Source organism: Mollisia scopiformis (assembly GCF_001500285.1).
Source record: "Mollisia scopiformis unplaced genomic scaffold LY89scaffold_22, whole genome shotgun sequence".
NCBI classification, from domain to species: Eukaryota; Fungi; Ascomycota; class Leotiomycetes; order Helotiales; family Mollisiaceae; genus Mollisia; species Mollisia scopiformis.
Window position 1 is genome coordinate 398747 of NW_017263602.1, and position 13053 is coordinate 411799.

At 47.5% G+C, this 13053-nt stretch overlaps 5 protein-coding genes across 5 annotated transcripts; 1 reads left to right on the forward strand and 4 right to left on the reverse strand.

Moving 5' to 3' along the window:
- Positions 1-2321: 2321 nt before the first annotated feature.
- Positions 2322-3558, reverse strand: LY89DRAFT_216856 (ras-domain-containing protein). Its single transcript, XM_018205907.1, has 2 exons — positions 3270-3558; positions 2322-3196 (listed from the first exon to the last, which is right to left on the reverse strand). The coding sequence occupies exons 1-2, from the start codon at positions 3372-3374 to the stop codon at positions 2585-2587; spliced, it is 717 nt and encodes a 238-aa protein (XP_018066302.1). The 5' UTR covers positions 3375-3558; the 3' UTR covers positions 2322-2584.
- LY89DRAFT_216818 (uncharacterized protein) lies at positions 3253-4230 on the reverse strand. The gene has a single exon (XM_018205906.1). It carries the CDS (start codon positions 4159-4161, stop codon positions 3595-3597), a length of 567 nt encoding a protein of 188 aa, XP_018066303.1. The 5' UTR covers positions 4162-4230; the 3' UTR covers positions 3253-3594.
- Positions 4231-4336: 106 nt separating this feature from the next.
- LY89DRAFT_673751 (uncharacterized protein) lies at positions 4337-4648 on the reverse strand (the record flags this gene model as incomplete). Its single annotated transcript, XM_018213386.1, has 1 exon — positions 4337-4648. The coding sequence occupies one exon, from the start codon at positions 4646-4648 to the stop codon at positions 4337-4339; it is 312 nt and encodes a 103-aa protein (XP_018066304.1).
- Positions 4649-5004: 356 nt separating this feature from the next.
- Positions 5005-6783, reverse strand: LY89DRAFT_216903 (uncharacterized protein). Its single transcript, XM_018205909.1, has 2 exons — positions 6587-6783; positions 5005-6535 (listed from the first exon to the last, which is right to left on the reverse strand). Exons 1-2 carry the CDS (start codon positions 6603-6605, stop codon positions 5361-5363), a joined length of 1194 nt encoding a protein of 397 aa, XP_018066305.1. The 5' UTR covers positions 6606-6783; the 3' UTR covers positions 5005-5360.
- A 2938-nt stretch (positions 6784-9721) lies between these two features.
- On the forward strand, positions 9722-12733 carry LY89DRAFT_593677 (chitin synthase 2; the record flags this gene model as incomplete). The annotated part of the gene is made up of 4 exons (XM_018209763.1): positions 9722-9784; positions 9840-10991; positions 11161-12537; positions 12590-12733. The coding sequence occupies 4 exons, from the start codon at positions 9722-9724 to the stop codon at positions 12731-12733; spliced, it is 2736 nt and encodes a 911-aa protein (XP_018066306.1).
- Between the last annotated feature and the right edge of the window lie 320 nt (positions 12734-13053).

Consider the following 13053-nt stretch of genomic DNA (forward strand, 5'->3'; position numbering starts at 1 on the left):
TCCTGAATTCGTGTTACGAAGTAAATAAAGATAAGTTATCATCCCTCGATATTGACATCCCAATTGCAGAGAGCGAACCCGAGGAGCAGCACAGTATCACATCTCTTCCGGGTCCCTCTCACCTCATCACATCACATCCCAGTCCCAATCCCCTTATCATTCATTCAATCGGCTTTTCCGTCCCTATTCCGCTGTCCAACATTCGGGCGGGACGCAGCGAGCCGTGCCTGCTGCTGCTTCCTGCACGGAAGGCATTTATTGTATGTCAAGTCCAGTGGGAGCGGTCGATCCTTCACCACGTTTCCGAAGAAAGCAAAGTCCTCATCAGCAGTCCCTCAACCAAGCCTCAAGCCCGGTTTCAGTGAGCACGGCCATCTCACCGAAATCAGTTGCCCAATCCCCAATTCTTCGTACACGAAATGAGACATCGGACCCGAACCGTCGGATCGTGGTGATCCGCCTTCCTTGTACATATTATGTACCTTCGTACCTGACCGCCAAAGAGAGCTGCTCGAATGACTAACAAAGTCTTGAGATCTGGCTGGAAGTGTCTCGTGCTCCGTTCATTCGGACATTTAAAAGAGGCACAGCTTCATTAGCAACTTCCTAGGTGGTAGAAGCGGTATACAGCACAGCAAGTAGTCTTGTGTTTGGGGGTTCAAGATATCTTCTTTCACTCACGAAAGAAACGCCTCCCCCACTCCAACCCCACCCTGATCAAGGTACCCCACCCTGATCAAGGTACCGGTAGCAGAAACCAAGACATTGTTATCATAGATACACCAACCACACGAGAAACCCCATACCCAATTTCTCATCCCAAACAGCTTCTTCACCGCACCGGTAAGTCGACGGAAAGCGCCTCCCACGTGGTGCTGGGAAAGGCAGGTCAGAACGCCACTTTTGATCCCACCACTCTGCATCCGCGAATCTACCATATGCTTGTCGGAAACTCCGAACCTCTCCTGTGACTTTCTTCTCTCACTGATCCAATCCCTCTACAAAGATTCATCTGATAAATTATCGATCTAGAATCCCGTAGCCACAAGAAGAAGAGCCTTGAAACCACGCCATATCAAAAAACCCTTATCCCAGATTAGACAAGAGGTAAGGAACCTATGTAACAGAAACGTAACTCTTAACTCCCCCGCTCTCGCAACAATCACCTCACCTCATATCATATCAAGATTAGAGATTAGAGATAGATAAACTACTACCCCGCCAAGAATCAATCAAATCGTGCCCTAACGCTAACGAAAACTCTCCTCACTGTTCAGCATTAGCCCAAAAGCTAGGAAGCACCGTACCGTGAAGCTAGCTAGAGCCCTCACCTCAGTCAATACTAGCTTCCAGATTAGCAGAGATGAGGGTCCCTGAGTTCAATTCACCACGTTTGTTGGGAGGCGCCTCCGCGACAATGGCGAGCGAGGAACGAGGCTTACTAGCTAGTTAGTTAGCAGGTATCAATGACCTCAGACAGAAATTGACCCTGACCCTCCCACCCTAGTTGCTCAATCAAACAAACCCCTCCCCGACCCATCCCCATCTCTCTCTCTTCGTGCTACCCAACCGGCGACAATCCACCACGTCGGGAAGGTCCTCAAAAAAAAAAAAGTACGAGAAGCGAACCCAGAAACATGCCGGGGCAGACACGGATCTGGAAACCGAAGGATTTGCTCTAGTGCTGTTGGCTTTGCGTGCCTGGGCTCCAGAAGTGAGAACTGAGAAGAATAGTGGGGTCCTACGCACGCAAGAAGAAAGATTTGGGGAATCCTTTTTTTTTTTCTGTTCTGCTTTTTAAATTGGAAGGGTTGGGCAAGAGTGGGATGGGAAGATTGGCACATTCATATTCATGAGATGGAAGAGGTTGGAATGGGTGAAATGATTCTCATTTCAAGAATATTCTCCGGTCTTACAGACACACAACTGAACCTCTCTGCCTCACTCTTTCCCAGCTATCAATTCCTGAATTTTTCTCTCTTGCTCTCCTTGATCATCCAAACAAACATTTTAGTGCCATGCATGCCCAAGCTACCCCATCCATGTCCTTTCCAGTAGTAATTCCCGCGTACCAATCGCCCCTTTCGAATTTCCGCTACAAAATATGATGATCCCTTTCAAAATGGCTGTAGAAATGATGATGTAGAAGGAGCTAGCTCGCAACACGGAGACAATTCCATAGAGCAGAAGAAGAGAAAAATATATGATATGCGCCAGTGACACCCTGAATCCCGCTCAGTTCAGACAAGATGAACCATCAACATTTCCATTTGCTCCTCGAGTTGCCCATTGTTGTGTGTGATTGTGTGTAAAATATCGCTCGAAGAGATTCTTTCGGTGTGCAGGTACCGTTGATTCATGAATACGCCATGCCACTCTTTTGTTAAACCCGATTTCGCCGAGTCAGCTTGAAATGAGAACAAAATCGCTGGAGAGAAAGAAGGAAGCTTTCGTGTGATGGAAGAGGATGAGGAGAAGAAGTGGGGGGCAGACGCCTCGAGTCTCTGCCAGAGGAAGATCGTAAACGTCGTGCATGCTCGGGAAAAATAAACAAGCTGGTCAAAGTTAGGAGGAAAGCGCTTCCTCATAAGACGGTGCACTTTCTTTCCCTCCTCTTCCTATTGTTGTCGCGATATATCCGACTGTCGTCTCGAATGGGTCCTCCAGATTCTCCAGTCCCCATTCTCTGTTTCCCTCCCGAGCCTTGCATTGCTCTCATGCTGCTGGCGACTCTTTGACGACGTAGTTGTCTTACTACGTCGTAGAATGCCTTTTCGACATTGATGCAATTCTTTGCCGATGCCTCAACAAATTCACATCCCAATTCTCGTGCTAAAGCATGACCTTCTTGTGTCGAAACCTCTCGTTCTGTGACACGATCACTCTTGTTTCCAACAAGCATTATGGGTACCGGTGCCGATGGAGCAGCCGAGGATATTGGCGATCCTGGATATGAGGGCGACGATGCTGAAGATTCCTTGACTCGTTGAATCTGATTGTGAAACCGCTGAATCCGTGTAAAGGAGGACCTCGAGGAGATGCTGTAAACCAAGACAAACCCTTCCCCATCGCGAATCCATTGATCTCTTAATGCTGTGTACTCCTCCTGCCCAGCAGTATCGAGGACTTCCAGCATACATGATTGTCCATCTATGACCACCTGCTTCCTATATGAATCCTCAATCGTGGGATCGTACTATGGAAAAAGTAAGTACAATCTCAAACACTGAAGAGAGGCCACGCAGCAGGGAGAGATAGAAGGTGCTTACAGTCTCCACGAAATGCTGCAGTGTTAATTGTATAGTTAAGGCTGTTTTCCCAACACCTCCATCTCCTAGCACCACCAGCTTGTACAGCACCATCTTGCCCGCCATGATGAGGGATGTGGTGAGAACGTATGGGCGTCAAGCAGAGGGCGAGAGCCGGAGACCGAATCGCAGAAGTCGGCAGTGAGAGGAACAATTCGTCGAAGTATCGTGCTGACCGACTTGGTAGAGGCCCTTGATCTGCGGTGGAGTTTTTGATTTGGTCTGTGTCTGTGGAGAGATAGATAGGTTTCTGGCGGCACGATACCTATCAAGGCTTGGGACTTGGTTACTCGTGCCAAGGCACTTGATCGCCTGCGTGTGTGAATGGTGCGCAACGAATTGCTCGGGCTTTTTTTTTGTAGATGTGCAGATCAAAGCTCAACGGCAGTGGGAGTTTGTGATTGTAACTGAAGTTGGAGTGCAGTGGGCAGGAGTCTAGCCCGTTGGACGTATGCTCTAGCTCGGAAGTCAGAACAGCTGATTTGGGAGCGGCGACCAGCCAGAAATTGGAAATTGATAGACAGAAAAAGATGCTGGGTCTCACTTGGTGGAATGGAAGATAGGTACGAAGGACAAAGGTACAGTACGATGCAACAATGGCTGCAATGCTCGCCAAAAAAGAGCCAACTACCAAGCATGCAGGAAGCTGCGTAAAAGGCTTAAGGCGGCGGCCTCTTAAAAATTCGAACGCCGCAGGCGCAGGCGCGACGCAGCAGCTCCAGGGCAGAAGATATATTCCGTGTCCGGCCGCTTCTGCTTGATTCTGCTGATGTTGGAGCTGGACCTGGATTGTGCAATGAGACAAGCTGCAGAAAATGTGATTGTCACGTGCTTCGACCAAAGTGGAATGCATTTGAGTTTGGCTTCGCTCAGGACCCAACCGAGATAGATATAGAAAATGATAGATCCAGTTACATCCAGCAATGGCAGTGCGAGACCTTGTGTGCGGAATTTTGACAATTGTCAATGGCTGTTTGCTGGTATATTTTCCTTCACCTTGGCCAATCATCGCGCAAGTGCGGCTAATCTCAGTGGAAACGCTCGCCGATGTCCTCAGGGGCTTTATCCTCTTTATCAGGCACCACCTCTTGTGCTCGGAGAAGTGGATCGTGGACTTGGGCTTCATTATTGTTCTGCATGTAGGGTACTTGAGGATGTAATATACGGCAACAGCTTCCGATGACGTCTGGGTCAAAACGCGGGGTGCAGAGGTTAGGAATATGGATATATGGAAAGCTGTTGGGGATCTTGACGACTCCAGATTTCCGGGAAAGAGAGAATTGACACGTGCTAAAAAGAAGGCTCATTGTCAAGACGGGGAGGATGAATGGGACAGCCATGTCGAGTGACAGCCTATCTGGTACATTATGTATTTTGGATACTTATACCTCTCCAAACCCCCAAATGAAGGATACTCAAGAGTGAAGAGAGAGCCGCGAAGAGAAAGAGGCAAAAATAAAATCACTATGGTTGATAGATTCAGCTCCTGCTCGAAAAACTCAAGATGATGCGTATCAGAGTTCTAGAAATTGAACCGAGAGAATCTGCTCATCAGAGAAACTGGCATACTTTATAGTCTTGTCAAACACAAGTCAAACATATAGTAGGAATCTTGAAAGTACTTTTGAATAACTTTGAACAGAGGTCAAAGATTCAGATAGTGGTTGGCTGTTGAAATGTACCAGGAACATTTTCGCGGAGTAGAAGTGACAAGAGAGTCAACCTAACAAACTTCGAATAGGGATACAAGACCGGGCCCTTATATAGAGAGAATAAGGAGACACGTGGTAGATGGTAATGACAAATAAAGAAAAGTCACCATGATGTGTTTCGTTGAAGACCATTGCAATCATATATTGTATCGAAGACGCTGATCAAGGAGCCTCCCTATATTCGGTAAGTTCCCCAGAGAGGATATCACCATATCCTTGCGCCATCCTGATCGCCGTTAAAAGAGCTTAAAATATAAACAGAAGAATCCTAATAGTCATGTCCTGGGATGCGGCAAAAATCGACATCCCCACAGATGGTTCATCATCCAGCGAGACCCCATCATTCCTTTACTTCGTGTTCGTCTCCAAATGGAGTACCATCTGTCTTTGGCGATGAACCACTGGCGCTCTGAGCTTTCTTAGCTTGAGCTTCTTCGATAACGGCACTTAGGGTGCTGTTGCTACTAGGACGATGCTCTCGAGTACCTCTGAAAGGGCCTTGCTCAACAGTAGGAGTGTCATCAATAATCGTTATGGCGTTAGAGTCTCGACCAAGAAGACTTCGCTCCTCTGCAAGGGATCCTGTAGGAGAAGCCTTCTTTGGGGCACTCACGACCCGGACAACTTGTGGTCTTACTGTAGTTGCAGTATTGGCGTTGTTCAAGAAGGTAGACCCGACACTGAAAGCAGGACTTGGAGGTCCTTGAGAACCGTATTTGCTATAGTCCACGCTAGGCACGGGAGGTGTAAGCTCACCAGTCGAGCTGTTGCCATTGGACTTGACGCTAACCAAAGCAGGCTTGCCTCTGATAACAGTTTGAGCTGGGATGGGTGATACAATGGCGTTCTTGCCGTAGATGGTTGAAGCCACACTTGTCCGAGCGTATGAAGTTCTATCACTGACACCAGAGTATGTAGAATCTCGAAGGTCGCCAGGCATAAAGAAGTGTTCTTGCTCGTAGCGTGGAGTGCTTGCATTCGACAATGCAATTGGGATCGGAGGAACAGGCGGTACCAGAAGACCAGGCGTAGATGGAGCTGAACGATTCGTGACACCAGGGATGTAAGCGATTTGGATGATGTTGGATGCTCGAGTCAATACTGTCGAAGCGATAGAGCCAACTGTATGTGTAGAAGCTCTTGCATCTCGCCGCATAGTGAAATCTTTCTCGGCCGGCAGAGTCTCTTCGGGGTCTTCGGCCCAATTCTCTTGCTCGTATTGTTGTCGCTTCGTCTTGATACAGAATCGCCAGACACAATATGTGACGGCCACTATCACTGCCACTCCTCCAATCACTCCACCTGCGATGGCTCCAACATTCGGCCCTGAACTTGATTTGGTTGAAGATGAGCTGATTGTCGATGGAGCAGCAGAAGCTGCAACACAGACTGTGTGCTGACATTCGTCGCAAGTCGGAGGAACGAGAGAGCAGATCTGATCCGAGGGACAGGTGGGACAGGCTGGACTGCCTTCACATCCAGTTACGCATCGACGAAAGAGGGACTCAAAGGAGACTGTATCTGAATTAGCAAATTGATCTCGAATCGAGCTGAGATAAGACGAACCTGCCCCATAGTACGCCATCGTGAATATGTGCAATTATCAATAGAGTTTCCTCGGTGCGTTATTTACTCGAGGTTTCGGAGCTGTTCGCAAACAGGTGTAATTGTGGTCGTTAATTAGGCGCTCGTCGTCTTTGAGGATTGTCTGACAAAGACAGGCTGAGTAGATTGATGAGCGGAACGGAGGTCGTGAAATTTGGCAGAAAGATGTATCGCTGATACGGTGCCTTCGAATTCTTTGATGCAGGAGTCCGATTGAAAGAAATGAATTGTTGGAGAAGATGCGGCTTGCCGTTGTGGTCGTCGTCGGAGGGAGAGCAACGGCTACGGTCGCAGCAGCAAGATGGCTGATTGAATAACGAGTGTGATGAGAACGAGCTCAGAAGTCGTGGAAAATTTGCGACACGACTACATGGACGTCGAAGTAATCGAGACCAGCGACAGCCTTCACTTCACGATGATGTGAGGGGATTCGTGGTCGTTGAGCGAGATCTTCTTTGATAGTATTCGAAAGTAGGTCAACACGAGGGAGGCGGAGGAAGCGCAATTGGGAAAGCGTCCAAAATAAACTAAACTTTTTCGGGGACTAGTTTGGATATTTTCGTCTCCACTCATTGGCGTTCCAGGTGGCACGGAAGCAGAGTAATTTGGACAATTTATGCGAGCTCTCAAGTCGTCGAATTAGACGAAAGAGCTTCTCCCGAATTTATATTGAATTTCGTCTTCAATATACTTCTCAAGCAGTGCGGAGAAACATACTTTGTCCTTTTACATAACATCAGACTTTCTATTCTTCTTAATCAACAAAATCAAGATTTTGAACCTCGTTCCTGGAACCACTGTTTGGATGAATTCAGGACTGCGCCACCTAAATGATTGTCCCACAAAGTCTCAGTTGCTATCGCGATCAGAAACATCCGTCGGATAAGGTTGAAGATTCAGTTTCTTTTCCTCGAAATAGTCCGAAGAAACAATTTCTTTGTCGGTTTCAGCGGTTTGGACAGAGAGTGGCGTCGTGGAGTTGGATTTCGGTGTTCGCGCAATTGCTCTATGAATTTCCCTAACTAGCTTCTATTAATTAAATCAATTGTATTGGTACCGTAGAAGTCGAGGTTGGGTAAAGAGCAGATCCGTTACGCGTCCATGAGGACAACTTGTGAAAGCTACTATGTCGGACCGTCGACTCCCGAGTGAAAATGTGAGTATTGTCGAGAGCGGTCTCTCGTGCCCTTTGATGCACTCTATGGACAGAGGGAGTATCCCACCAAAAGCTGTCCAACAATTATCCCCGGAAGAGGAATGTTCGGTGAAGCTGGGATAATTCCATCTACCAAAGCTAGTTTGTAAAAATGCTTACTGGGCTCGTAAGCATTGCTGAGTTTTAGAGGTATATAGACACAATACTAATCACTAAGAGCCTCAATAAACCCATTGAAAGTACTCCGAACTTGGCTCATACACTCTTTCATACAAGCCCAACACTCTTCGATCCTCCTCTGGCCTAGTCGAGCTCTTTCGACACCGCTGTACCATCATAAAGATCTCTCCCAGATAACTCAATCATCGTCGACGTTGGTGATTTGAAAGGGTGGTATCTCGAAAATGACGAAATCGCTTGTGGATTTCCTATGTAGCTAGCTACCGAGCTCTTCGATCAGTTCTACTTAGTCTTGAAGGTGGAAAGTAGCCGCTTTAAATGACTGTTCATAGGGCTGAAAATGCATCACGGTAAAGACAGAACACTTTCTTACTTTACTTCGATTCTGCCCCACCTGCTCTCCTCGTTATCTTTAATATGCCAGCAGCTGACACCAGACAAAAAGCAAATATCTCCAGACGAGCGAACCTTTCGGGCCCACATTCGAACGGTTGCATCTCCTGCGAGAGCTGAAAGTCGGCCGAACAGACATGCACAATAGAGAGAGACTTCTCTAAACCAACAAATGCAGCATACGAATGCAGCGGCCTAGGTTGTAATCAAAGTCAACTCGTACACGTGATGTAAGCCCCCTTTGAATCTGAAAGATGAGTAATGTCACGTCGCATTCAAGCCGCCGCTTCGATTCAAAATGAGATGGAACAATGGTCCATGTCGTTCCTTATAACGGAACGTTTCTCGTTTGCCTCAACAAATCGAAGGTACTGTTGTCGGATAGCGAGTAGGTCTTTGAACCTCTACTCTCACATTGGAAAGCACAGCCCCAAGCAGTAACCGGTTTCGGCAATTTCCACTATAAATTTCCGCGGGAAGACTAAGATCCTAAAAATAGACTGGAACCCCTTACAATCTCAGGTCAGACAGAAGTGAGGCTGGTGAGGACACCAGAGGAGGCGTCAAGGCAAGAGAGCTGAGGCTGCCGCACTCTGCCGAACAACGAAAAATAATCTGTAAGAGTGAATCATGACAGTTGGACGTATGTCTTGCTGTGAATCGTCACAATATCTGCCATGGTGGTGTTATGCTGGGACCCTGGAAGCGGTACTGTACTTGTGAAACGAGATCATCAAACCTTGAAACATAGCCAGACCTTGAGAGAAGTTCTTCAGACCTGTCAATCGGCATCTCAACCTCGATAACAAGGAAGTAGGGGATGCAGAGACTTTTCGCCGTTGACAGCTGAACACACGATTGCTGCATATCGGCGTCTCCTAACAAAGAGCCTAGATTCGTCGAGTGGCAGTGCAAGCAAGCATTTTGTCGTTCTTCTCGCAGCAGCAGCGCGAGTTTACGGAGGAGCTTTTCTGCGCTCGCGAGTTCGTAACCAGAAGCGAGCTAAAACATCCACCCACGCCTCCTTCTCCTTTTAGCTGAGGAACACGACCAGTGATACTGTCCTATGCAAGCCAAACAAACTCGTCAAAATCTCACCACATCCCCTCTTTCACCTTCATTCCTACAATCAATCTACAAAACCCTTCACCGACCCTAGCATTCGTTCCTCTTTAAAATATTTCCCTGGGCCAGACTTTCGGTGACGTCGGTGTGTTGACAACCTCAAGTCCCTGATTTCTTTGGCACATTCCAAGTTCCGAATCCGACGACGACCAACGACACAACGGCATCGTCTTACCGTATCAGCCCTAACAATCAAACATTCGTTTTCCATTCTTCTAGAGTAGTTAATACGCGCCATCAACATGTCGTACAATCCTCCCCATGAGGATGGTCGCCCCCTCCAGGACCTTCCCCCTGGAAACAGCGTAAGCAAATATATCTGCTCCATCAATTATCATCATCTAATGCCCGTGCGAACAGTATCATATGCCTCCTCAAGATGACGAAGAAGGAAACCAACCTCTGCTACATTCACAACCGCCTGCTGGGCCATTTGGCAGCCCATATGATCAAGGTGGATTAAGGACTAGAACACCACCCGTGAGACCAGTATCTGCTTACAGTCTCACTGAGACCTACGCTACACCGGGAGGCGCGGCTCCAGCACCATACAGCAGCGAGTATGCTGGCAGCACCGAATATGGACACTCTCTTGAGGATAACCCATACCCAGCCAGAACTGATTCCCCCTACTCTAGATCCGAGACGAGCTCAACTGAAGCATGGCGACAAAGACAAGCCCCAGCCGGTGGATTGAAGCGATACGCAACAAGAAAGGTCAAGCTTGTACAAGGCACTGTCCTGAGTGTCGATCACCCAGTCCCATCAGCTATCAAAAATGCTATCCAGGATAGATACAAGGCGAGTGTGGAGGCGGGAAGTGAGGAGTTTTCAACTATGCGTTACACAGCAGCCACCTGCGATCCCGATGAATTTACGCTGAAGAACGGCTACAATCTACGACCTGCGATGTACAATCGACACACCGAATTGCTCATTGCAATCACCTATTATAATGAAGATAAGACGCTCACAGCTCGTACGCTACATGGTGTTATGCAAAATATCCGCGATATTGTCAACCTGAAGAAGTCTGATTTCTGGAATGTTGGCGGTCCAGCGTGGCAAAAGATTGTCGTGTGCCTTGTTTTTGATGGTATCGATCCCTGCGACAAGGAGACCTTGGATGTTCTGGCAACCATTGGTGTTTACCAAGATGGTGTCATGAAGAGAGATGTCGATGGAAAGGAGACCGTTGCCCACATTTTCGAATATACTACACAGTTGTCTGTCACTGCGAACCAGCAATTGATTCGACCCACCGATGAGAGCACTCAGACCCTGCCTCCTGTGCAGATGATGTTCTGCTTGAAGCAAAAGAACAGCAAAAAGATCAACTCTCATAGATGGCTTTTCAACGCTTTTGGTCGATTGTTGAACCCTGAAGTCTGCATCCTTCTGGATGCTGGAACCAAGCCTGGCCCGAAATCGCTACTTTCTCTTTGGGAAGGATTCTACAATGACAAGGATCTTGGAGGAGCTTGTGGTGAAATCCATGCCATGTTGGGTAAAGTATGTCAAATCCCCATACTAACTTATTGTTTTCTTGTATGAGGGCTCTGGGAGCCGAGAGCCGGGCAGAGCCGAGACATATTGCAAACGAGAGCTCTTGAGACAGCTCCCGGCTCCCAGAGCCCCTCACTTTCGTTTCGATGTTTTACTATGCTAATTCGTTGGGCAGGGTGGTCGAAAACTGTTGAATCCCTTGGTTGCTGCTCAGAATTTCGAGTACAAGATTTCCAATATTCTCGACAAGCCTCTCGAGTCGTCTTTCGGATACGTTAGTGTCTTGCCCGGTGCTTTCTCCGCATACCGTTTCCGAGCTATTATGGGCCGTCCTCTGGAGCAATATTTCCATGGTGATCACACACTTTCGAAGAAGCTCGGAAAGAAAGGTATTGAGGGAATGAATATCTTCAAGAAGAACATGTTCTTGGCCGAAGACAGAATTCTTTGTTTCGAGTTGGTCGCCAAGGCTGGCTCGAAGTGGCATCTGACATACATCAAAGCCGCCAAGGGAGAAACTGATGTTCCTGAGGGAGCTGCTGAATTTATTGGACAACGTCGAAGATGGCTTAACGGTTCCTTTGCGGCCAGTATGTACGCTGTCATGCATTTTGGCAGAATGTACAAGTCGGGTCACAACATCATTCGAATGTTCTTCCTCCATATTCAACTGCTCTACAACACTTTCAGTCTTCTGCTCTCCTGGTTCACATTGGCATCTTTCTGGCTTACCACGACTGTTATTATGGATCTCGTCGGTACACCCACTGCAGCATCATCTACATCCGCTGAACATCATGGCTGGCCTTTTGGTGATACTGCAACTCCCATCATCAACACGATTCTGAAGTACCTCTACCTGGCATTCCTCCTCGTCCAATTCATTTTGGCTCTCGGAAACAGACCTAAAGGTTCCAAGGTCACTTACCTCATGTCTTTCGTCGTTTTCGGTGCAATCAATGCCTACTTAATCGTCCTATCCATGTACCTGGCCGTTCGCGGTATCTCTGGTTCATCAATCAAAACTGATAGTGTCGATGACTTTTTCAAGAGTTTCTTCGGTGGTGACGGAGCTTCTGGTGGTATCATCATCATTGCTCTCTTGGCCACTTTTGGATTGTACTTCATTGCCTCGTTCCTGTACCTTGACCCATGGCACATGTTCCACTCCTTCGGCCAATATCTCCTTCTCATGTCCTCCTACATCAACATCCTCATGGTCTACGCTTTCAGCAACTGGCATGATGTTTCTTGGGGTACCAAGGGTTCTGACAAGGCCGATGCTCTTCCCTCTGCGACTACCAAGAAGGAGGATGGCAAGGGTGCTGTTATTGAAGAAATTGACAGACCACAAGAGGATATTGACAGTCAATTTGAAGCTACCGTTAAGCGTGCTTTGAAGCCCTGGGTTCCTGAAGTTGAGGTCGAGAAGAAGACGTTGGAAGACTCCTACAAGTCTTTCAGAACCAAGCTCCTCATTTCTTGGATCTTCTCGAATGCTGCTTTGGCTGTCGTTATCACGAGTGACAACGTTGACAAGTTCGGTTTCGGGGTTAGTACTACCTTCTATTTCTTTTCAGAGGACCTTGCTAACAATTTCACAGAGCAAAGACACAGCCTCAGTCCGTACACAGAAGTTCTTCACCGTTCTTCTGTATGCCACTGCCGTCTTGTCCTGTGTCCGTTTCATCGGTTGCTTGTGGTTCTTGGGACGTTCCGGCATCATGTGCTGCTTCACTCGTCGCTAAACCCTTGCACTGACACTAAAAGTGCTTCAATTGATTTGGTCATATCATAGCGGGTAAAGAAGAAAGAACCTCTGGGAAATTCAGGTTCTTGGGAAGAGTAAAAGGGTTGGCCTCCTTGCTCTTGTAAGATTATCACATGTGGATGGCAGAAGAAGCTTGCATTTGAACATATTGGGTGGCGTTAAAGATACTCTTTTTATTCAAGTGATGAAGGAGAAGAGAAAATGGTGGATGGATGGTGGATTGCTTCGATCGATGCTATGTTTGATGGCCGTGTTCTTGTTATGTTCGGCGTAGAAATTGAATACCCTTCATGCCTA

What these genes read in the sequence shown, in the direction of transcription:
- LY89DRAFT_216856 (XM_018205907.1), bottom strand. Translation starts at nt 3,374, where the DNA reads ATGGCGGGCAAGATGGTGCTGTACAAGCTGGTGGTGCTAGGAGATGGA. An exon ending in TGCAGCATTTCGTGGAGACT is followed by an intron (nt 3,197 to 3,269) that starts GTAAGCACCTTC and finishes CTTTTTCCATAG; the next exon opens with TACGATCCCACGATTGAGGA.
- LY89DRAFT_216818 (XM_018205906.1), bottom strand. Translation starts at nt 4,161, where the DNA reads ATGCATTCCACTTTGGTCGAAGCACGTGACAATCACATTTTCTGCAGC.